Raw genomic sequence first — 24,280 nt, 5'->3', positions numbered from 1 at the left:
TTAAAAAAGGGACTTTTATCACTGAATGAATTTCCTTGAAAACAATGAAAAAGTCCTTTTGGGAAACCATTCACCTATAAAGTGACTTACCTTTGCCTTTTCAGTTATGTTGCACATGAATCTAGACCTTTATATTCTCCTAGAAATTTATCTGCACTTAACACTCTATCCTGTATTATAATTATTTATGAATGCCTTAGTTCCCTTACCAGAGTCCAAGGTTTTTAACAGTAGGGTTAGCATCAGATTCGCCTGTTTTCTTCATGGTAATTTCTGTAAATGCTTATTAAAATACCTGGTATCAATAAAATTTAAGTATGATAGGAAGCTAGTGACATATGCACACAAAATTATATGAATATATACATCAACTTTGCTTTCTGCTTGACTTGTTAAGCCAGACTAAACTGGCTTAGGAGCATCTCTAACATGGACAACAAAAATGTCTTTCCTACAAATAGCTGATAGTCCCTGGGAATTGTGGGGTCTGTGGGTTTCCATTAACTGAATAGTTAGGCACTGATCAAAATGAATGCTATATTTCATCAAGTCTAAGTCAAAGCCTAAGTAACCTGATGCTGGACTTTCTTCATCTTACCAGATGTATCAACGAAAGGCTTTCACACAACAATGCCACATGGCTGATCATAACTGAGAAAATCCCCTGATTTTTTCAGATGCATGACAATTTCAGAGAAGAAAAAGTAGGAGTAAAAAAAAACTAGTTCCTCAGAATCCATGGCATAAGGTAAAGGCAATCATAATCAACCTGTAAACTTTTCCATAGGTTAAGCTACATTCCCTCACAAACATCATCGTTTTTTCTCTTGCAGAACAAACCTCCGGAGCAGGTGGGAAGTCTGGTACAAGCAAGAAAGCACAAACTGTAGCAAGACAACTTCAATGCTTATTAGCTCTGTGAGTCTGAACAAGTTATTTAACTAACTGCTCTGGAACTCAGTATCCTCATCTGTGAAAGTAGGATATTTACCTATCCTCAGAGAAAGTTTGAGAATTAAATTTATGAACTATGAAAAAGAGCTTAATAAACTTTAAGTCAATAATGTGTCAGTTATTATGGTTAGACAGGACAGTCAATTATTAATCCCATTTTACAAATGAGAAATGAAATGATAATGACGCCAACTGTTATAACAGGCAGAAAGTGGCAGGCAGAGCCTTGATAAGGACTGGTCCCATCACTTCTGACTCTTACTGTTCACGGTCTATTTGGTCCTCATCTATGCCATAACATGGCAAGAAATTTTGTGTCTTTCCTACATAACTTTCTTTTGGCCTAAAGATTTGGGAAGACATGAAAATAACTGAGGACCAGGGCTAGGAGAATCTGTGACTCTGGCATAAACAAAGGACTGGTCCTTTCAAATGGTCATTAAACCATTCAAATTCTTATGTATGGTCTAATGACCTTGGAGACTAGAGAAAAGGTTGATACTGATCATAATTTCCCAAAAAGGCTATTGGGGAGAGTTTTTAATAATTCCAGAGATTTGAATTGCAATAGCCTACAAAATGCAGCTAATCGTCACTTAATCTCATTGACTATAAACACTGGAGAGAGCATTAGAGGTTATCACAGGAACAACCAGAGAAGCAAAGTGTTGTGCCCAAATACACAATGCCACTTTCAGGGATGATTCTTTTTTAAGTAGCCATTTTCATTTTAGCCAAGACACTTCCACTAGTTACAGAGACAATCCACACGCAAGAGGTGGACCTAGTACCATGCTACAGACAATCTATGCTGGCAGGTGAGAGCTGATTTTACACACCTCTTTCCAAACTCTGCACTCAGTGATGTCAACTTGGTAGCCTGAAATTGTTAATGGTGGGAGTATTTATACCATGGAAATCAGAAAATATTACGGATTCCTCCCTGACCCTCTTCCCCCTACAGAGCCAGTTGTTAAGTAGCTACCAGCACACCACTGGGTGAAACACACCCTCCTCATTAGAAACCAAACACAGCAAAGGCCAAATCCAATCACACCTTTGCTCACATTTCAACAAGTTCTCTTCTACCTCCTGTTGATCAGGGGTCCCCTAGATCTGGAACTTTCTACATAGAAGAAGAATATTTACTTCATTTAATAAATACTCACTCAATACTGACTATATACCTTTCAGTCAGCTGAGGGTTGGGATACAGGAATACAGGGATATGGGACCAGCAAAGACAGTATCCCTTCTGTCATGAGCAGAGTCCACTGAACATGTGGGAATTGAGGGCATCTGAGGAAGGAAAACTGGGGTTTGATGGATATTATTCAAGGGGTCAGAAATATTTATTAGATCTGTGCAGAAGATATGCTGCCCTTGGAAACAGAAAAGAAAATCAGAGACTTTTGAAAAAGTGACTCAAAAAATAAAAGTGTTTTTCTAGGGAGCCCAGTTTGACTCTGAAATCTGATTCTAATTGCTGCTTTAATATGATTCCAACTGTTTTTGGCCACTAAAAACTTAAACACACTGATATACTAAGGCTATTCCTAGAAGCCTAGCTGCCACAAACCTACCTTTCTGAGTTTCTTTATTGTCACCTGTAGATCCCCTACTTCTGTTTCATACTGACGTCTGAGGTCACTGAGGGCTTCCTCAGCTTTACGTTTTTCCTAAAAAAAAAAAAAAAGAAGAAGAAGATTTTATTGATTTAAATAGATTCTTAAAATTCCACAGAATGAGAAATGTTTTGTGTCAAACTAAGGCTGACCCAAAGTCTCCCACATAGGGAAGGCGAGAATGGATGGCGGAAGTAAACCAAATGATTCTGGAGGTATGGCTCTTTTGGAATTGAAACCTGAAGAACTGAAAGCCTACTTGCACATATCACCTGGAGAGACACCTCTAAGACTATTACTCATGTTATGACAGAAAGCCATAGCACATCAATTAACTAGTTTAATTAATTATCACTATTATTAATTAAAAGATATGGCAACAGCCAAAGGTCCAAATGCTTCCTTGAACCCTATCATCTCATCAGGGTCCAGGAAGGTCTGGTGGGTTTGTCCTTCTTCCAAGAGCTTACACCTGACCTGAATTCAAATCACATCACTTGCAAATATCTATGCTAAGTGCTTCCGCATGGGCTAGTACTTCTCAATTGCTTCCTGCCTGGATCAGAGAAAGGCAAGGGGGCACCCCAGGAGGTCTGAGGCTAAAGTCCCCAAGAGCCCACACATCTTTAAATTTACTTTTTCTCTTAACAAAGTATGGAACTTTATTCCCTACGTTTAGTATCCAAATAAAGTTTTATGTTAATAACCAGTGAAGTTGAGTGTACAAATGTCCACTGATGGCCTCCTATATGCACAGGGAGACAAAGCAGGAGCAATGCAGGCAGACGTGCATCCTGGTTGGGGAGGGCACGAAGCAAAGATGATCTCAGGAAGCAATGCTGAAGAGAAGCTAACAGTGAGATGTGACAGGAAGTGAGTCAGGGTGGTAAGGAAAGGCCCCTCTGCAGGGGAGACATGACCCCATGTCTGAACACCTGCCTGACTTAAAGGGTCTTGCTACTCACCTACTGGCTATCTAGTTGAGACAACTTACTTGCAGCCTCCGTTTCCCTATTGGATTAATGCAAGGATTATATTGAATTATCCAATTAAATTAATAATCCATGTAAATTAGATATTCTATGCTTTGGAGAAAATGTGTAAGAGAAGGGCAACATCTTCACTCATGGTAACCTTTTTTTAAGTAAGTCTCTTGACTTTATCCAGCTTTACAGGTGAGCCCAGCAAGTGTTGCCACTTCACAGGTGGATAAAGACGTGAGCCTCCCAATGAGGCACTCCCTTGCACAGCTTTCCTGGCATGGAAATGTACCTATATGTAACTAGGCAAGTCTTCACACTAAATCCAAGGCCATAACCCTAACATAACAACTTTTATGGTTTAAAAATATTTTATTCAGAGTTCAATAAAGGAAATTATCACTATGTAGTTCTTTCCATTCCCAACCTGTCACAGGCAGATGCCCAGAGATCAGATGGGGGATCTTTACAGTAATCTAGGTAGAAATGGTGGTGGCTCAGACCAATTCATCACAAACTTCCTGAAAACTAAGGGAGGGAATCCTTCACAACTCATTCTATGATGTGAATAGCATTAGCCTGATACAAAAATCAAACACATTAAAAGAAAACTACAAACCAATCTTTTATGAGCATGGATGCAAAAATAAAATTCAGCAAAATGAATTCAACAAGATATAAAAATGAAAATACATCATAACTGAGGTTTGTCCCCAGAGTGCAAGTGTATTTTAATACTTGAAAACAGTGTAATTCACCACATTGATATTCTAAAAAAGAGAAAAACCATGATCATTTCAATAGATTCGAAAAAGCATTGATGAAATCCAACATTCCATTCCTAATTATTTTTTTTAATTTATTTTTATTGGTGTTCAATTTACCAACATACAGAATAACCCTCAGTGCGCGTCACCCATTCACTCCCACCCCCCGCCCTCCTCCCCTTCTACCACCCCTAGTTCGTTTCCCAGAGTTAGCAGTCTTTACGTTCTGTCTCCCTTTCTGATATTTCCCACACATTTCTTCTCCCTTCCCTTATATTCCCTTTCACTATATTTATATTCCCCACATGAATAAGAACATACAATGTTTGTCCTTCTCCGACTGACTTACTTCACTCAGCTCCATTCCTAATTAGAACAACAACTGTCAGCCATCCAGGAACATGCTCAATTCAATATAGGGCATCCATGAACAACATGCCACCAACATCATACTTTGTATTGAGAGAGTGATAATAGACAAGGATGTCTGTTCTTACTTTTCTTCTTCTAATCAGTGCAATAAGGAGAGAAAAATAAAGTGATCATTCACATCAGCGAGAAGTAAAGCTGCTTTTATCCATAGACTACATAACCATCTGTGTAGAAAATCTGATGGAATCTATCAAAAAAGTTACTGAGGGGATCCCTGGGTGGCACAGCGGTTTGGCGCCTGCCTTTGGCCCAGGGCACGATCCTGGAGACCCAGGATCGAATCCTACATCGGGCTCCCGGTGCATGGAGCCTGCTTCTCCCTCTGCCTATGTCTCTGCCTCTCTCTCTCTCTGTGTGCCTATCATAAATAAATAAAAAAATTTAAAAAATTTTAAAAAAGTTACTGAGTGTGAACAATGTAAACAAATATGATAGGGTATAAGATCTATATGTAAAATCAACTGTATTTCTATATAGTCACAATGAGTAATCAGAAATTGAGATTTCTGGGGTGCCTGGGTGCCTCAGCTGACTGAGGGTGCCTTTGGGTCAGGTCATAATCCCAGTGTCCAGCGTGGAGCTCCCTGCTCAGTGGGGAGTCAGCTTCTCTCTCTCCCATTCTCCTTCCTTGTGCTTTCTATCAAATAAATAAAATCTTAAAAAAAAAATGAAATTTTTAACAACACTGTTTAGAGTAGCATTAAAGTATCAAATACCTAGGAATGAATCTGAGGAAAGATTTATAAGATCTGTATATTGAATACCACAAAACATTGCTAAGTGAAATGGAGAATGCATCAGTGTATGGATCAAAAATTATTCATTATTGTTAAGATGCCAATTCTCCCCAAATTGGTCTATAAAGGCAATGAAACCAAATCAAACCCACAGCAGGTTCCAACCCCCCTTTTTTTTAAGAAGTTGGCAAGCTGATTCTACAGAAATTAAAGGATCTAAAATAGCCAAAACAACTCTGAAAAAGACCAAAGTTGAAGAAATAATATTACTTGATTTCAAGACTTACTATAAAGCAACAGTCACCAAAACAATGTGATACTGGCATAAAGCAATCAATGGAACAAACCAGAGAGCCCAGAAATAAATCCACACAAATACAGTAAACCAATCTGGGACAAAGTACAAAGGCAATTCAATGGAGAACAAATGGCCTTTTCAACAAACAGTGCTGGAATAATTGGATATCCACCTGCAAAAAAATATGAACTTTGATCCATACCATGCAAAATGGATCCCAAATGTAAAACCTAAAACTAATAAAACTTACAGAAGAAAACAGCAGAACATCTTTGTGACCTTGGGTTAGGTAAAGATTTCTTAGACGCCATGATCCATTAAAGAAAAACTGACAAATTGGATTTCATCAAAATGAAAAATTTCTACTCTTCAAAATATACTGTTAGGAGAATGAAAAGACAAGTCACGGCAGGGAGAGAATTTTAAAATCAGAATATATAAAGCGTTCTCAAAATTCCACAGCAAGGACACCTGGGTGGTGCAGCTAGTTAAGCATCCAACTCTTGGTTTCAGCTCAGGTGATGATCTCAGGGCCCTGGGATCAAGCCCCACATCAGGCTCTGAGCGGAGTTTGCTTGGGATTCTCTCTCCCTCTCCCCCCGCCTTGAAAAAAAGAGAACTGTGGATGCCTGGGTGGTTCAGTGGTTGAGAGTGTCTGCCTTTGGCTCAGGGTGTGATCCTGGGGTCCAGGATGGAGTCCCACATCAGGCTCCTTGCAGGGAGTCTGCTTCTCCCTCTGCCTATGTCTCTGCCTCTCTCATGAATAAATACAGCTCTTAAAAAAAAAAAAACTGTATTTAAAAAAGAAAAAGAAAAAAAATCCCTCTGTAACAAGAACATCACTTAATTTTTAAAGCGAGTAAAAGATTTTAACAGATATTTTACCAAAGAAAATGCACCATGGTTGCCTGGCAAGGAGGGGAGAGGAGGAAGGGAGACAGGACAAAGGGGCATGAGGACACTTCCATGGTGGACAGGTATATCCATTATCTTGACTGTGGTGATGGTTTCACACCGTACAGGTATACCCAGTGTTATCATACTCTATACTACAAATTTGTGCAGCTTCTTGCATGTCAATTTTACTTCAAAAAACCATTACAAGATAAAATACTGAGCCAGGACAATGGAATAACACTGTATGTACAAGAGGAGTCAAGGTCAGGAAGAGGTGAATACGGCCAGAGGACTGGGAGACAGCATCAAAGAGAAGTGGAGACTTTCTCTAAGCTTTGCTGAGTTCAGGAAGATGGAAAGGACGGGCAAAGGGAACTGCTGGAGCGAAGGAAGAGCAATGATCACGCCAGACCAGAGCTGTGCAGTGAAGAATCACAGGGGCTGAGCTGAGGCTGACATTACAATGGACCCAACACAACATTACAAGGAGTGGGAGCCATGGTAAGGGCTCCAACACTAACAAAAGACTTGTTTGTTAAGTACGTAGCTGGAGGAGGCAGTGAGATTGATGGCACAACAGCACATGCGCTTGGTAAGTGTTGGATGAATGAACGAGCACACAGATTAGATGGATGGAGAGGAAAAAAAGGCAGAAAAAATATATGATTTTCCTGTTTCTAGACTCCCAACAGATGAAGTGCTAGCAGAAGAATGAGGTCTCCACCACACTAAAGCTGGCCCATGGACTCTGAGCCGTTCACTCTGTTAAATGTGACATCCCAACAGTTATTAACCTTGTCATTAAGAGATGAGACAACAAAAACACCTGAAATCATACATGTGATGAAGCTGTTTTAGGCAAAGACTCTGAAAGGACACAGAGTTACAAAGAGCAACAGAGAAGAACAGACCGGCTACAGCCATGATGCTTCCAGCACCTCTCAGGCATGGAGCACCCATCCAGATCACAGGCCAAACCTCCGTCAAGCAGGTTGGTGGCACTACCCCATCCTAAAAATGGCACCACCAGGGTCAGAGGTCAAGTTATTTTTCCAGGGCCACCCAGCCCAGGCAAAGGCAGAGCCGGGAAGCACATGAAGGCCGATCAGATGCCACTACCTGTGGCCACTCAGAGGTAATGGGGCAAATGAACAGAAAAAGTCCAATTGAATAGTAGCCTTAAAGATAGGTCTATTTTCTCCTTCCAGTAAACATTAATCACTCAACTAGACTTGAGAAGGAAAAAACACAAGTATTGCTTCTACAGAAATCACTGAAGGCAGTAACTTCCAACCTTAAGAGCTCCTTCAGTGATGAATAAGAGTACATTCCATTATGAAGTCTGCAGAGAGAATTTTAGTTTCCCTGCAATCTAGATTTCAAGTTGGCAGAGGACATGGTCGGTGACATCATGGAATAAAAACACACCACCCTCCTCCATTGAAGGGGGGGCTCTGCCGTCTGACCACAGCGCTCGTGTCACCTCCACAAAGGGGTCCCCGACCTCCTCTTCCCATCGCCGACTACCACACTTGGTCTTCACTGCACTCACTATTGAAATTATCTGCTCCCTCTCTCCTTACTCTCCCCCAAACCACCACCACCAAAAATGCCTTCACTGAGGGGCACCTGGGTGGCTCAGTCAGTTGAGCGTCTGCCTTCGGCTCAGGTCATGATCCCAGGGTTCTGGGATCGGGCCCCACCTCGGGCTCCCTGCTCAGCAGGGAGTCTGCTTCTCCCTCTGCCTCTGCTCCTCCCCCCACTTGTATTCTCTCTCAAATACATGAATAAAAAAAAAATCTTAAAAAAAAAAAAGGCCCTCGTTAAGAGCCCCTGGGAGCCTATAGACTTGCTGCACCTACAAAGTGCCCACTGCCTGCACCAGGATTCGTGGAATGAACAGGCCAATCCCACACACTCACGTCTTTCCGCGTCTTGTGTTCTACTGCCTGAATCCTCTGATCCATTTCCTCTTCCAGCTCACTCAACTGCATCGCTGCCTTGTCCTGGGCTCTGAAATTCAAGAGGAAGCACACCTTTTCACCGCAACACGCAGACAACTTCAACCCCATCTATCTCAACCCCTATTTTATAGAGAAGAAACATAGCAATTAGAATAATATTCCCTGTTCCTTCCACAAAATAAAACAGGCTGGCAATTTGACCACTGGGGTATAAAATGACATTAAACCTAGATATTAAGTAAATGGTATAAATTAGATAAAATACTATTAAACTAGATTGTGGTGAAGAACAGAAAAAGGTATCAAATCACTGGGAAGTTCTCAATAAATTCTGAAAAACCCTTTTTGCTGCATAACTGAGTGACAGCCCTGGACAAAAAGAGAATCCCATGATAAATAGATCTTTAGATATAATTTTGCAATGTTATTATACGAAACACACATGTTATATGCTATAGTTAGAAGGGGGGGAAAAGGAATCTCAATGATTTCTAATCAGTTCCCTAAAGTTCTAGATTACAAATGTGATCTTTACATTGTAGAAAAATTCTGCTTCTTTTATTAAAGGCATCACTAAATCACCTCTCTATAGAGGTGGAGCACACTGATTTGCCAAAAAAGTTAGAAATAGGAACATTTCATTGAGGAATGTTCTAGGATAGTTTTCTAGTTTGGAGACGTCTGTACACTTTACAATGGCTGAAGCTTCAGATTAAAACCTAAAAAAGTATTTTTTGTTTTCTCTCTGCTGTATGTCCAGTTATCTCAATTTTCTCATAAATACGTCTTGCCTATTCAACTACATGACAAGAGACTTGAAAGCAGCCACCATGGGGTTTTGAGGGTCATTGACACACTACTGATAAAAAGGAGAGGGCAGGACCTAAACAGAAGGCCTCCCATCTGCCAGTTGCCAGTTTGATGGCTTCTGGGACACATCTCACCTGCTTTCTACTTGTTTACTCCCTGGTAACACAGTCCGTGCACTAGTTTCATTTCTAAAAAATTCTAAATGACTACGGAGGGGTAGGGTGAAGGCCCCAAAATAAAATTTTGAGTGACTTTACTACTATTTTCTGCATCCTTACCTGACAGCCTGCCCAAGAAATGTTAACCTAGTTTGGAAAGTCAGCTATTTCTAGCTCGTTTATAAATACCTCTTATCTGAGGGCAACCTAGGAGGCTCAGTCAATTAAGCATCTGCCTTCACCTCAGGTTATCATCCAGGATCCTGGGACTGAGTCCCGAGTCGGGCTCCCTACTCAGTGGAGAGTCTGCTTCTCCCTTTCCCTCTGCCCTCCTCCTCACTCATGCTCGCTCTAATAAATAAATTAAATCTTCAAATAAATAAATACACACATACATACATACTTGCTACCTGAAATCTAGGAATTAAGTATCTCCACAGCAACTTTGTTTTGTTGGTTTTGACCAAACTTTGTTTGGTCAACTCTGGAACTATACAACAGCCAAATCACACATCCTTTCTCTCCCATGACCATTTTTCCAACCTCTCCTTCTAGACATCCAGGACTGCTCCTACATGTGTTCTTTCTGCCTTCCTCACTTCTGAGCAACATTTTTTTTTTTTTTTTGGTCTATAATGACATAGTGTTTGCCCCAGCAATTCCTAACTCCTAGTGAAATGTCTGGCATGGTGAAGACTGTCCACTCTGACCTAGTCCAGGGATCTCGTCGAAACACTGGGACCACTCTTCAGATGCAAGTACAGTGCAAAAAGGCAGACACCTTCCCCATCCAAAAATCCCAGGTGAGGGCAGATGGTCTCAGTTAAGAACATAAGAGAACTTCACGGTCATCATGTAAGCACTTCGGCAAATCTCTGATAGCTGGTACAGAGCCTGACTCTGGAACCCCTGGTAGCACAGAGGCAAAGAGGAGACAAGCACTGACACAGCTCAGCACAGGTAACACACTCACTCTGCAGGGACAGAGCAGCCGGGGCTGGTGATGAGAACATGAAGAAGACCATTCTTTCCCTTGTGGGTTCATATGGTACTATCCTTAATGGTCATGTATAAATATGTGTGTGTCCCACATATCTTTGTGTAGGTCTGTGTATGTGAGTGCCTGTGGAAGTCTGTCTGTTTTAACAGGTATTCACTGGACAGTCTAAAAACTCAATATGTCTGTCTGCGAATCACCCAAGGTTCCATACTGTTCTACAGAATTTGGAGTTCAGAGGACCATCCTACTATCCCATTGAAAGCCCCTATCAGGCAAACTTGAGGGAAAAGTTCAGAGTTAGGAACTGAAAATGTTCCTCAGAAAACTCCTGTGAATAGCTCAATTCTTACATGACTCCAGAATTATGAAAAGTCCTATTTAGCATTAGCGTTTTTAAAATACTCCTATATTTTAATTTCCTTCACTTAAACTCCAAAGGGTCAACTAGATGGTTTGAGCATCACTTTGAGGGAAAGAATAAAAAGACAGAGAAGTACCCTCTCCTGTCCCCTTGCAGAGGGGGTGCATTCTATCAAAGGGGCCTTTACAGTTTCTGGGCAGAGACTAGCAGGATGCACCACACACTGCCAAAACAGATGGCAATGAGAAGCATCTGCAGAGCAGAACACCCAGGAATTATGGCAAACAAACTGCTCTGTTTCCCACTAATGCCAAAGGACTGTGGTGCCACTGCGGAGCAAAAAGGTTGATTTCAGACTGTAACACATATAAGCTCTTCCCCTGCACTGGGCTACTGGTAAAACCAGTAAGATATCCTATGTAAACCAGCTATGGCTTACACAAACTATCTGCATGACAGTATGAGTTTAAAGTTTTTTGGCTTTCAGGGATCCCTGGGTGGCGCAGCAGTTTAGCGCCTGCCTTTGGCCCAGGGCGCGATCCTGGAGACCCGGGATCGAATCCCACGTAGGGCTCCCGGTGCATGGAGCCTGCCTGCTTCTCCCTCTGCCTGTGTCTCTGTCTCTGTCTCTCTCTCTCTCTCTCTCTGATGTGACTATCATAAATAAATAAAAATTAAAAAAAATAATAAAGTTTTTTGGCTTTCAAGTTCAGGCTAGATGAGGAAGGCCAGAGATAGGAAGAGTCCCACCAGTGAGCACCAGCCATGCGGTAGGCCTGGTACGAGGGACTCTACCCACGACATCATCTACTGTGCCTCCATACCCTGGGAAGGTGAATATTTTACAGTCTTGTTCTGCAGACACAGGAACCTGCCTGAAGTCACACCCGTCTGATAAGGCCAGGCTTCTAGTGGAGTCCTGTCTGTTTCTCTGGATGGAAAGTTTCCTGTATGTTTCAAGTGGCTGGAAAACAAATCTCTTGAGCTGTTCTGTATGGAATCATTGGTCTTAAAAAGTTTATATGACAGGATGACCTACTGATGGACTGCTGGATGCCGTATAAAGTACTGCCCAACTCAGCTTTCTTCATGCTGGCTCAGCCAAGGAAGCACCAGATTCCTGAGGTTGGGGAAGTCCACCCACATCATAATGTGATAGCGCAGCTCTATGTGCCATCTGGTCACAGAGCCAGTTAAAGGTCTGACCCCACGTGCCACTTAGAAAGGAAGGGCTCCAAGGGCACGTGGGTGGCTCAGTCAGTAAAGCATCTGACTCTTGATTTCAGCTCTGGTCATTATCTCAGGGTCTTGAGATCAAGCCCTGTGTTGGGCTCCATGCTCACATGGAGTCTGCTTAAGATTCTCTCTCCCTCTGCCCCTTCCCCCCTCCTGCCCGCATTCTCTCTCTCTCTCTCTCTAAAAAAGAAAGAGAAAAAGAAAGAAAGAAAGAAAAAAGAAGGAAGGAAGAGCTTCAATACCTCTTCACCGCAATGGCCAGGTTTTCCATTTCTGTGCTCTGCAGTTTGATCTCACGGATAAAGTTCCTGATAACATGTTCATACGGCTGAATTAGTCTTGGCTCCACAAGGTTGATGTTTAGATACAAGGTGCTAACTTGTTCTTTTCTGCCAAGAAAAATAATCATAATGAAATTAAAAGCTTAATTAAACCAAGCAAAAAATAAAAAAGCAAATTTTCAGAATACTTTTAGGAATGAGACACATAAGAATCAAGGAAGAAAAAGGCAACAATAATAGAAGCAGAAGGGAGGGATGCCTGGGTGGCTCGGTGGCTGAGGGTCTGCCTTTGGCTCAGGGTGTGATCCCAGGGTCCTGGGTCTAAATCCCACATTGGGCTCCCCGCAGGGAGCCTGCTTCTCCCTCTGCCTATGTCCCTGCCTTTCTCTGTGTCTCTCATGAATAAATAAATAAAATCTTTAAAAAATAGAAATTCTAAAAAAGGTAAATAGGGGTGCCTGGGTGGCTCATTTGGTTGGGCAGCTGCCTTTGGCTTGGGTTGTGATCTTGGGGTCATGGGATTGAACCTCTCATCAGGCTCCTGGCTCAGCAGAGAGTCTGCTTCTCCCTCTCCCTGTCCTTCTGTCCCTCCCTCCTGCTTGTGCTCACTCTCTCTCAAATAAATAAAATATTTTTTAAAAATTTAAATTAAAATAAAAAATGGTAAATAGATGCACAGAAAGTTAGGTAATCATTAAATGGATTAATAACATGTTCCACCAATCCCTAATAAGACATATTTCAGCCTTTATGTGAATATACCTATTATTTTATAGTCAGTTAAAAATTACTGCATATAAATTCATATGTATTTGTATGTGACAATCCTCATATTAGTTATTATTAACTTTTATAAAAAGACAAATATTCCAGAATCATTTCAAAAGAAAAGCTGATGTGACTGGGCAGCTCACCTACTAGAGGATAAAAGAGTGAGTCAGGGAGCTGGCAGTGCTCCTGACTCAAGTTCAGTGGATGATATGCTAAGTGTACAGAAAGAAGACTCTGTGAAGACACAGGAAAGTAGCCATCTGAAAGCCAAGGGGACAGGCCTCAGAAAGAACCAACCCTGCTGGTACCTTGACTTAAGACTTCTAGCCTCCAGAACTGTATGAGAATGAATTTCAGTTAAGTCACCCAGTCTGGTAGTTGTTACTAGAAATTCCTACGCAGCCAGAGCAAACAGTAAAAGGTCCAAAGTCCCAGAGTGACCGAGTAGCTGAGCTGGGAATAGACCCCACTGTGATGCTGCAGACCACATGATCCGCCGTAACATTATTTTGCTTCCAAACTGTGGTAAAGCATCTGAATCGTGGCAGAAGAAATGGGATTCAAAATTAATTCACAGAACTATGAAACATGCAAATTGTGAGGTAGATATTAACCCAGAAGCTTAGTTAAGCATGGCCTCAATGTGTGTCCATGGAGTTATAAACTCCCCCAGGTTTCCATTTGTAAATAAACTGCTCAGTCTGTGCAGAGGCCAATTACGATTGAAGAGAACTGCTCAAGTATTATTTTTTTTCAAGTGAAGTATTATTAATAAACCTGCAGGATTAAGCCACTTTGTTTGATGTAAGATACAGAAAGCAGCCATCATCCTTCCCATCAAAGCTGAGTACAAACACTAGTTGCAACAGTGAGACATATTTACTACAGCAGTAAACAAAACAAAACAAAATACTCTTAGATTGCCCCATGCAATTTCAATGCATAACAGGATCATTAACTTCTTTGCCTTTTGTCATTTACTAATCACCAGCATGATACAAAACAAAAAGACTTTCTCCTTAATAGGAACTTGCTTATCAGAGATGGCCATTGAAATCCTATCACCTAGAGTCCTTGTTTATTGGCTAACAGCACAATAAAATGTTCAGAAGTAGAGATCAGTAGATTTCCTGACTTTCTGCCAGTTTCAAAAATAAGAAAGAAACATGATTTGTAAATCTTCTTGATGGTCTTAACATTATAAAGAATTTTAGAAATAGTTGACAGTGAAGTATACAAACATATCAATTATAGCAAATACGTGACACTGGCAGAAAACATGTTATATAGTTAATACTTATCTATCCTGGGCACCTGGGTGGCTCAGTGGTTGAGCATCTGCCTTTGGCTCAGGGCGTGATCCCGGGGTCCTGGGATTGAGTCCCCCATCAGGCTCCCTGCATGGAGCCTGCTTCTCCCTCTGCCTATGTCTCTGCCTCTCTCTGTGTCTATCATGAATAAATAAATAAATAAATCTTAAAAAAAAAATACTCATCTATCCTGCTTCCTATTACAAAGCACACAAGGAGAAATGACTTCCCATAACCGCAGGCAGGTAGAGTCATGTGACTAGTTCTAGTCAATAAAATGGAATAGAAATGGTGTGTGTTTGTCACTTCTATGCTTGTTCCCTAAAATTCTTCATAAGATCCTCAGCTTCTATTCATTCACACTCTTTCTCTCTTTCTCTCGGCATCTCTCCCTCCATTCTCCTTCCCTCTCTCTTCTTGCTCCTTCTCTACCTCCATCCGTCTCTCGTCTTCATCCCCAGAGCTGAAGTAAAGAACTCCAATATGCCAAAGTCATGGGATAGAATATGCTTGGATTCCTGAATCACCACACTGAGGTTAACTGCTCAGCAGGGCTGCCTGACCACTTCAATCTGAATGACCCACTAGAAAGAAATATGTTTGTATTCTGTAAAGCCACCAGGATTTGGAACTTCTTTGTTATAGTCCATTTGAACTTAAAAGGTTGGCATATATTTTCCTATTTTGTTTTTTTATTAACCTCTTCCAGATAAAGTTACTTCCTTGTCTTTTTCTTGATAGCTTCATATTAACTAAGTAAAAGCTTCTATGACCAGGGTAAATCTTTATAGTATCACCACCCACTCTCTCTAAAGAGAACAGAAAACTACTCTGAAGCATTCGTATCCTGAAGCAGACAATTATTAAGCACCTTACATATGCAGTCCAGGCAGTGATCCAGCATTTACATGTACTATTCGCTTAATCCTCATGGCAACCCTATAAAGAAGTTATCATTAGTATGCTGTTTAGCAAAGAAGAAACTGAGGCACAGACAGCAAAGTATTATCCTGGTAGCAGAGCCAGGTTTCCAATTCAGCCCATCTGGCTCAGAGTCCAGATCCTCATGGAGGAAATACCTCTTCGTGCCAAAAGTAAATGCTGAACTGGTCCTTCAAGGACCCCAAGAGCATGTCTCCATTTAAGAAAACTTAACCTATCAAGATTTTTAAAAATTCCTTTGTAGGAGGATATATATCATTGCTGCAAGGACTGTCCACATTACAAAGGATCACCTTTAAAGAATGAAAGCATGACAAAGATTAAAATGAGAAAATCTTCTAAAATTTGGTTTATGTAAAGCTATCTGGGAAAAGTATTACTGTAGACAATAAGTCCCACTCCCACCTTCCCCAGGCCCCATATGTCTGTGTGCTTCATTTGGTTTGTATCTGTGAAATTAGAGAACCATCTGGATTATGCCAACAGACAGCCAACAGAACACACTTGGCAATTCTGACACCTGATGGAGAAAAGTACCTGACTGTAAGAAGAGGTAATACCTTTTGCCTCTCTGTGAGCTTAAATGCTGTGCCCTGCCCAGGCAGCTGAACACTTGTGGATTCGTCAACTCAGCAGACGTGGTGCCATTGCCTGGTGCCAAGACAATCTTTGTTCCACTCCTAAGAGTGTCGCAGTCACTGGCCTCCCCTAGTGTCCTTGCTCCCCACGTCAAAGGTTAAGCAAGCAGAGAATGCACAATGTCGCACCACACGCATAGCTCTGTTTCCTTCTGGCCGGACCCAGGGCGGTACACATCAGACCTGAAAATGGTGCCTGGTGATGTAAAGGCCCAAAGCACTTTTAATTCACTGGGTATGGGCCTAATCTCAGGCAGTTACACTTGGATTCACAAATACCATGTAGAACTGCTTACAGGTGTGCTTGACAAATCCTCAGTAAAAATGAAGGGTCAAGTCATAGGCCTTAATCAGCCAAGACAAAACACAGTCTCTACACTTCTATGCCAAGAGAGCCTCTAACACTAAAAATAATCTAATTTATGTCTGAAGGAAAAGAGATCAAATGAAAAGCAGAGACAGACATCAGAGAAATGTAGATCAAAGCACTCCCTGAATTACCACCCAACTTTAGATGTTTAAAACCTGAGCTGTTTATCTTCTTGTTTGATAAATTACAAGATGATCTGTGTCAAAAAAAAAAAAAGAGAGAGAGAGAGAGAGAGTTGTGGTGAGTAAATTACCTGATGAAAAAATTCACAATTTAGTTTTTAAATGGTCCCTGGGAAATAAGCATTTTAAATCACAAATATTCCCACTGAAGCTGAAAGCTTTATTATGGGAACTTAGAAGAAAAACAGACACACTCAAGACATGTAAAAATTATAAAAGGGTCACACATTTTCACAAGATTAATACTTTATTGAGAAGAGCACAGATATATCTACATTCATGTGCACATACTGTAGTTAGTGCTGGTACTCAGAATGCCTGGACACCTCTGGTCTAAGAATACCTCTGCGAGATAGCCAATGCCTCTCCACACTAAGGAACACAGTGACCCAGTAAGATCGTTAGGAAACTGTCTCTTAGATTCCAAGTCTTGCTGTATTAAGCATTAAAATAGGAGGCTAACTTCGTCATTCAGATCACAGATCAAATATATCTAAAACCCAAAACAGTTTTTTATGAACAAAAGGTAACAGTATTGAGTATCAATGTCTGCAACATTCTATACTAGGGACTGGCATAAGAAATTTGACCTTATGACCTTAACATCTGAGCCTGGGAAATTAAAACACCCATGCCATCCATGGGGCACCCTGCTAGATCCTGGAGGTAAAGTGCTATGGACAGACTGGGTCCCTTCCCCCATTAGACCCACTATGAAGATTAACAACAAGATACTCCGGCAGCATAGACAGGGAACATGACCAGCACTTGGGGGATAACCTGAGGGATGAGTACATGCCAAGTAGGCAGTAAGTGAGAAAGGGCAAGGGAGCAGTAGCCTGTCCGAGGCACCAGTAATCAGAGGTAGAAGGCAGGACAAGGGGGGGTGGGTAAGGCAGCCACTCCTGTAACTGAAAGAAGCTGGTAGGGCTGGAGAGCTCAGAGTGGGGGAGGTTGGCAGCAGCAGAAGATATGGATGTGGCCTGAAAAGTTACCAGGATCTAGAAGGCACAGCAAAGAAACAGGAGGAGACAGTTACTGAGAGGGTAGGAAGTCACTGGAAGTGTTAAATGGAAACAATGACTTGACCGAGTCTGCATCTTAACTACTCGCATCTTCACAAAGTTTTGGCTGAAGCAGAGAAATAAAAATAAGCACATGATTTTAATAAACAAGTTTGTAGAGATAAAGGTAAATCTAAGTTGTGTCATTTAATCCAGAAAGGTACAACTTCAGAAGTTTTTGTGAATTTCTACTTTCCTCTGCTACAAAATATGTAAAATTCTAGACAATAAAAACCTGATCATACAAACAGATCACCAGAATAGAACAGAGCGCATAAAGAGACCCATGTGAATACAGTCAACCGATACCTGACAAAGGAGCAAAGGTAATATAATGAAGCAAAGGTGGTGTTTTTAACAAATGGTCCTGGAACAAGTAGGCTTCCTCTTGCAAAAGAACATAACACAGAACTTAATACCATTCACCAAAATGAAGTCAAAATGGATAAGAACTAAACATAAAATGCAAAACTATAAACTTTTAGAAGAGAAGAAAGGAAAAAAACCTAGATATGGATATGGTGGAAACTTTTTACATAGAACACCAAAGGCATAATCCATGAAAAAAGAATTGATAAACTGGACTTCACTAAAATTAACAATTGCTCTGTGAAAGATGGTGTCAACAAAATGAGAAGATAAGCCACACACTGGAGGAAATATCAGCAAAAAGCATATCTGATTAATGTACTATCATCTAAAAATATACCAGCAGGGACACGTGGGTGGCTCAGCAGGTTAAGTGTCTGCCTTTGGCTCAGGGCATGATCCTAGAATCCTGAATTGAGTCCCACATCTGGCTCCCTGCGAGGAGCCTCCTTCTCCCTCTGCCTGTGTCTCTGCCTCTCTCTCTCTCTGTCCCTCATGAATACATAAAATCTTTTAAATAAATAAATAAATAAATAAATAAATAAATAAATAAATAAATAAATAAAAATAAAAGTATACCCACAAAAACCCTTAAAACTCAATAATAAGAAAACAATTTGATTTAAAAAATGGGTCAAAGACCTTAATAGACACTTCATCAAAGAAGATACATGGATGGCAAGTAAGCATACGAAAATATGCTCCACATCACATGGCAGCAGGGAAATGCAAACTAAAACAATGAGATGGCACCACATACCTACTGGCCAAAATCCAGACCACTGACATCAATTGTTGGTGAGGATGTAGAGCAGCAGGAACTCATTCACTGCTGGTAGGAATGCAAAATAGTAGTAGCTTGGGAAGACAGTGTGATAGTTTCTCAGAAGACTACACATTCTCTCAATCATACAATCTGGCAATCAATGCTTGTTGGTATTTATCCAAAGGAGTTGAAATCTTATGTCCACACAAAAACTTGCATATGATTATGTATAGCCATTTTGGTCATAATCGCCAAAACTGGGAAGTAACCAAGATGTTCTTCAGTAGGTAGTGGATTAACTACGGTACTTCCAGACAAGGAAATATCATCCAACATTAAAGAAATGAGCTACCAAGCCATGGGAGAAGATATAGAGGAACTTTAAATGCATATTACTACACAAAAGAACCGATCTGAAAAGATTACATACTACATAATTCCAACTCTATCATCCTGGAAAAGGCAAAACTTGGAGACACTAGAAAGATCAGTGGTTGCTAGGGATTAGAGGGGAGAGAGTAAAGATGAATAGGTGAAGCATAGAGGATTTTCAGGGCAATGAATACTCTGTATGATGTCACGGTACCTCTGCCCAAACCCATATAATATACATGAGTAACCCTAATGTAAAATAAGGAATTTGGGTGGTTATGATGTGTAAATGCAGGCTCATTAGTTGTAACAAATGTATCATTCAGATTGGGGTTTGTTGATAATGTGGGAGGTTGTACAAGTGTGGAGGCAAAGGGTATATGGGAAATCTTTGTACCTTCTTAATTTTTCTATGAACCTAAAACTGCTCTAAAAAATGAATCTTTTTTAAAAATCTGATATGGGTGCCTGAATGGTTCAGTTGGTTAAGCGTCTGCCTTCAGCACAGGTACTGATCTCAGGGTTCTATGATCAAGCCCCAGTTAGGCTCCCTCTCAGAGGAGAGTCTGCTTCTCCTTCTCCCTCTGCTGTTCTCTCTGCTTGTGCAAGTTTTCTCTCACTCTCAAATAAATAAATAAAATCTTTTTAAAAACTGATAGTTTATTTCTCTTTGGGAGGGGGGTAAAAAAAATGGGCATATTCCTACCTAGGTGACACCCACTAACTTTCTAGATGCCCTGAACCAACCATACTGTCATGTGGTCAGTGAAAAGACTGATCCTTTTATCCCCACACAAGTTAGATAAAAGTTACTGACTTCAAAACATACTTTTATTACATAGTTAACATACTTTCAGAACAAACCCCAAATAAGTAGAAAATAATCCAATAAGCAAATGCAGCTGTGCCCCTAGAACTGGGCAGCATTAGCTCTCTTTGGGAAATTCGTGTCTGTCTTTCCAGACATGGTGTGCCTCTCTGCCCACTAACTGCCTGAAGCTGGCCACCTGCAACTGGAAGAGATTCCTATCTGTGTCCTCACAAAAGGTCTTGCTCTTCATTAACTCAGTTACCAAATGATTGTCTGGCTCTCCCTTCTAGAGAAAACAATGGTCTCTTCAACTTGGTTCCACCATTCCACAGGTGGAAAGACAAGCCAGTCCAGTGGCCTGGGCTCTCCTTGGCTCTGCTCTGCGGCTGCTCAGAGGATGATCTCACCCAGGTCTCCAACCACCAGGGCCTCCTCCAGGCTTCCCTGCCCATATACATTTCCCACAGGTAAAATTCCTTTGGGATTCCCATCGCCCTGAGAAGTACTTTAGTTCCCTAAGTATTTGGATGGGTAACATTCCTGCAAAGATTTTTTTTTTCAAAATTTCATATCTTTTTTATTTTTTATTTATTTAAATTCAATTTGCCAACATATAGTATAACACCCAGTGCTCATCCCTGCAAAGATTTTAAAATAGAAACTCCCTGGGAGATGATTCAAAGTCTAGAAACATTTCAAATTGCAAATTGCTTCCTTTTTGAAATCACTGATATTTAGTTCCTGGGAGTTAGCCAATGGATGGGGCGGGAGGGGGGGAGGCAGAAATAGCAAGGGGCACTGTGCTGAAAGTTTAGGGAGGGCATTCTCCTCACAGCTGAGGGCTGCTTCCGTCATGAGTGAAGAGTGCCTGGGGCAGGTATAATGGCCTGGCTAAATCAAATGCTTCCTCACCACATCCTGGCTTTGGGAGCCAGGGCAAAACTCTTAGCCTCCTGAACTTCAGTTTCCTCAGACATAAAGTGAGAAGAGTTTCCTACCACATAATGTGCGGATTAACCCCCAACTGAAGCACACACAACAATACCAGGCGCCTTATTGGGAATCGAGAAATGTTGGCCATTCTTGTGATCTGTTACTGCTCTTGACTCCGCTCCCCCCGTGCATTAGTAAGTAGGTGTTTATCTCCTGTGTGCTTCTGGGTTGCGTTTTGGGGAAAGGGCCAAAGGGAGAAAGTGGTGTAGTGTGGAAACCTCATGGATAGAAATATTATCTTATGAGTGCTAGTATAAGGGAAACTGAGAAATGAAAGTTGGATCATCCTTGAGGTCAGCCTATGAGGCTCATAGTCCAGGGGTGTGATATCCTAACATCTAAGAAATATGTATTTGATCATTCAGATGACCAAAATACATTTCTTAGATATATTTGGTCTTCATCCACAATTCCTGAAAACCTTCAAAGCCATAAAGGTTGAAACAGGAGCCTTTTATTAATGAAGGTGATTTTTCAGACCCCACCCAAAGAGGTGGCTAGTGTTGCTAGGAGGATCAACCACGTGACTGAAGGGTTGAAACTTTCAGTCTCATCCACCCCATACACAGAAGCCTGGGGGTGTGTGACTGGCATCTGTGACTGGCGTCTGAAGTGGGGGGTGGTGGCAGTCTTGTAGGATTGAACCCTCAACCTGTGGAATCTGATGCTATCTCCAAGCAGACAGTGTCAGAATTGAATTAATTCTTGAACATCCTGCTGGTGCAATGGAATGCCTGGTTTGGGAGTGCGTCACCCCATGCTGGAATTGGGTCCAAGTACTCCAAAAGAAGGGGTCAGTAAAATTCTTCTGTAAAGCATCAGTCAGAAAACATTTACTATTTCTGTTGCAAATACTCAACTGGGCCTCTGGAGCATGAACACTGACATAGACAACACACGAATGAGCTTAACTTCGCTCCAATTAAATTTTATTTACACAAACAGGCCAAGGGCCAAATAGGCCTTCCTCTGAACCCTGTTATAGTCTGTTAACATAAAGAATGCCCTGAGCACAGTAATGAGGATAGGGTAATGCAGACCTAGTCTTCTAGACACAGGAGACAGGCCTTTGGTCACATCCTGCCCCTGGTGCAGATCAACTTTTTTTTATATATGGATACCACATTGTCAATGTGCCTGTATGTGTACACATATACGTGAAAATACGTACCTCTTGACTTAAACAGTACTCATAGTAGACATTCATGATCCCAGTATTTCTCTTCTATCAATTTACCTGGAGTCAATTTAAATGTAGGCATAATCTAGTAATGTTAGTGCAAGTTGGTGTATTTTCGAAAGGGGACATGTCACCTTTCCATGTATACTTGAGACAATCTCATGCTGTTGTCTGATATTTTATCCACTTTGACTTATAAAAAAGAAAATTCTGGATAAATGCTCATCAAAAAGCTACATCAACAGTAAGTAACAGTAAACTATGTACTAACTATGCATTAAAATTACTAACAAGGGGATCCCTGGGTGGCTCAGCGGTTCAGCGCCGCCTCCCAGTGATCCTGAAGTCCTGGGATCGAGTCCCACATCGGACTCCTGCATGGAGCCTGCTTCTCCCTCTGCCTGTGTCTCTGCCTCTCTCTCTCTCTGTCTCTCATGAATAAATAAATAAAATCTTTAACAAAAAAATTACTAACAAAATAAAATAAAATAAAATAAAATAAAATAAAATAAAATAAAAGCTGCGCTATCATAAGCCAAGGGGAGTTAGTGGATCTGTAACTCAGTGGTACATGACACATCCTTGCAGTAGAGAGACTGCTCATGAACACGTGGCTAAATCAGAAGGCAATCAGTGATAAACCCATCTCTCCTTTCCTGACCCTTTTCAGACACAGCATGACTAGGCCTTTCCTTTCAGAAACAAGGAACAGAATACTCACTGATAAAACAAATTAGGCTTGGACAAGAGAAGCTGGAGACAGATAACTCCTGCAGGTCTCAGATGGTGGCAGAGAATGCCAGGGGACATCTGCCCTGTGGTACACCAGGCTGCCAGGTGGCCACCGGGCCAAATCAATGGGAAATTGGGAGATTAGAGGCACAGGGTCCATAAAATGGGTACTGAAGACAGAAGTCAGACCGTCCTACCACACAGCAATAGAAGGTAACTGGGATGCTCTTGCTACTGTCATTTAACCATTTTAGTACAGCTTAAATGTATAACTAGTTATTTTATTCAATGGTAATGCTTTCAGGTTTTGTGATAAACCCTTCTGGCAACCAGGACCTCAAAGAACAACAAAGGAGCATGCTTAATACACAGTTAAGGACCAAATTTCCTTTCCACAAGAATGAAGGTATAAATGTGAACTTGCTCAAAATGTTAACTGTCACTGCCAAGAGGAGCCTAAGGACATAGGACGATGAATAGAATGTGGTATCCAGATGGGATGCTAGAGCACAAGGAGGCCATTAGGGGAAAACTGAGAAAAAATTAGTGAAGTATGGATGTTTTTAAAAGATTTTATTTACTTTTTCATGAGAGACACAGAGAGAGGCAGACACACATGCGGAGGGAGAAGCAGGCTCCCTATGAGGAGCCTGATGTGGGACTCGATCCCAGGATCCTGGGATCACAACCTGAGCCAAAGGCAGACACTCAACCATTGAGCCACCCAGGTGCCCCAGTAAAGTATGGATTTAAACAATAATAATGTACCAGTGTCAGTTTAATTGTGACAAGTGTACTACATCAATACAAGATGCTAATTGTGAATGAAACGACACACATATTAAGGGAACTCTGTATTATCTTCATAATTTTTCTGAAAATCTAAAAACATCCTAAACAAAAATAAAAAGGTTTCTTTAAGGTTTGTCAACATGTAGCTTCTACCACGGTGGACCAGAATGATACCATTAACCACATGAAATATAGTGAAAACCAGAAGACAACAAATCTCCTGAAAAAGCATCAGCACCAATGTCTTTTAAGAGAACCATGTAAGGTCTACAGTGTCATCCATGCTGCTGCAGAATGAAAGCATGTAAAGTATGACCCTTCCCTTAGATCAAAAGATTATGGTTCTACATTGAATCTGTGCATTTCCACTCCCAAGTTTTCTTGTACACATATGGTAGTGACAGTGGTTTTGTGTCTCCATTAACTGAATAAAAACTTTTGCAGAGGTAAATTAGGCCAGTTTGGTATCACTGTGATCAATGCTTCAA

The 24,280-nt window shown here is 41.1% G+C and overlaps 1 protein-coding gene across 7 annotated transcripts in view; it reads right to left on the bottom strand.

The window, feature by feature from the left end:
- RASEF (RAS and EF-hand domain containing) overlaps positions 1-24,280 on the bottom strand; it is a 209,476-nt gene that overhangs the window by 34,993 nt on the left and 150,203 nt on the right. For all 7 annotated transcript variants that reach the window (XM_072836982.1, XM_072836964.1, XM_072836996.1 and 4 more), the window contains 3 exons: positions 12,462-12,608; positions 8,613-8,703; positions 2,538-2,633 (listed from right to left, as the gene is read on the bottom strand). In XM_072836982.1, coding sequence (XP_072693083.1) covers positions 2,538-2,633; positions 8,613-8,703; positions 12,462-12,608 — 334 coding nt within the window. The remainder of the gene's footprint in view (positions 1-2,537; positions 2,634-8,612; positions 8,704-12,461; positions 12,609-24,280) is intronic.

The sequence above is a fragment of the Canis lupus genome, chromosome 1, assembly GCF_048164855.1.
Source record: "Canis lupus baileyi chromosome 1, mCanLup2.hap1, whole genome shotgun sequence".
Classification (NCBI taxonomy): Eukaryota; Metazoa; Chordata; class Mammalia; order Carnivora; family Canidae; genus Canis; species Canis lupus.
This window is presented reverse-complemented; position numbering and strand designations above follow the sequence as displayed.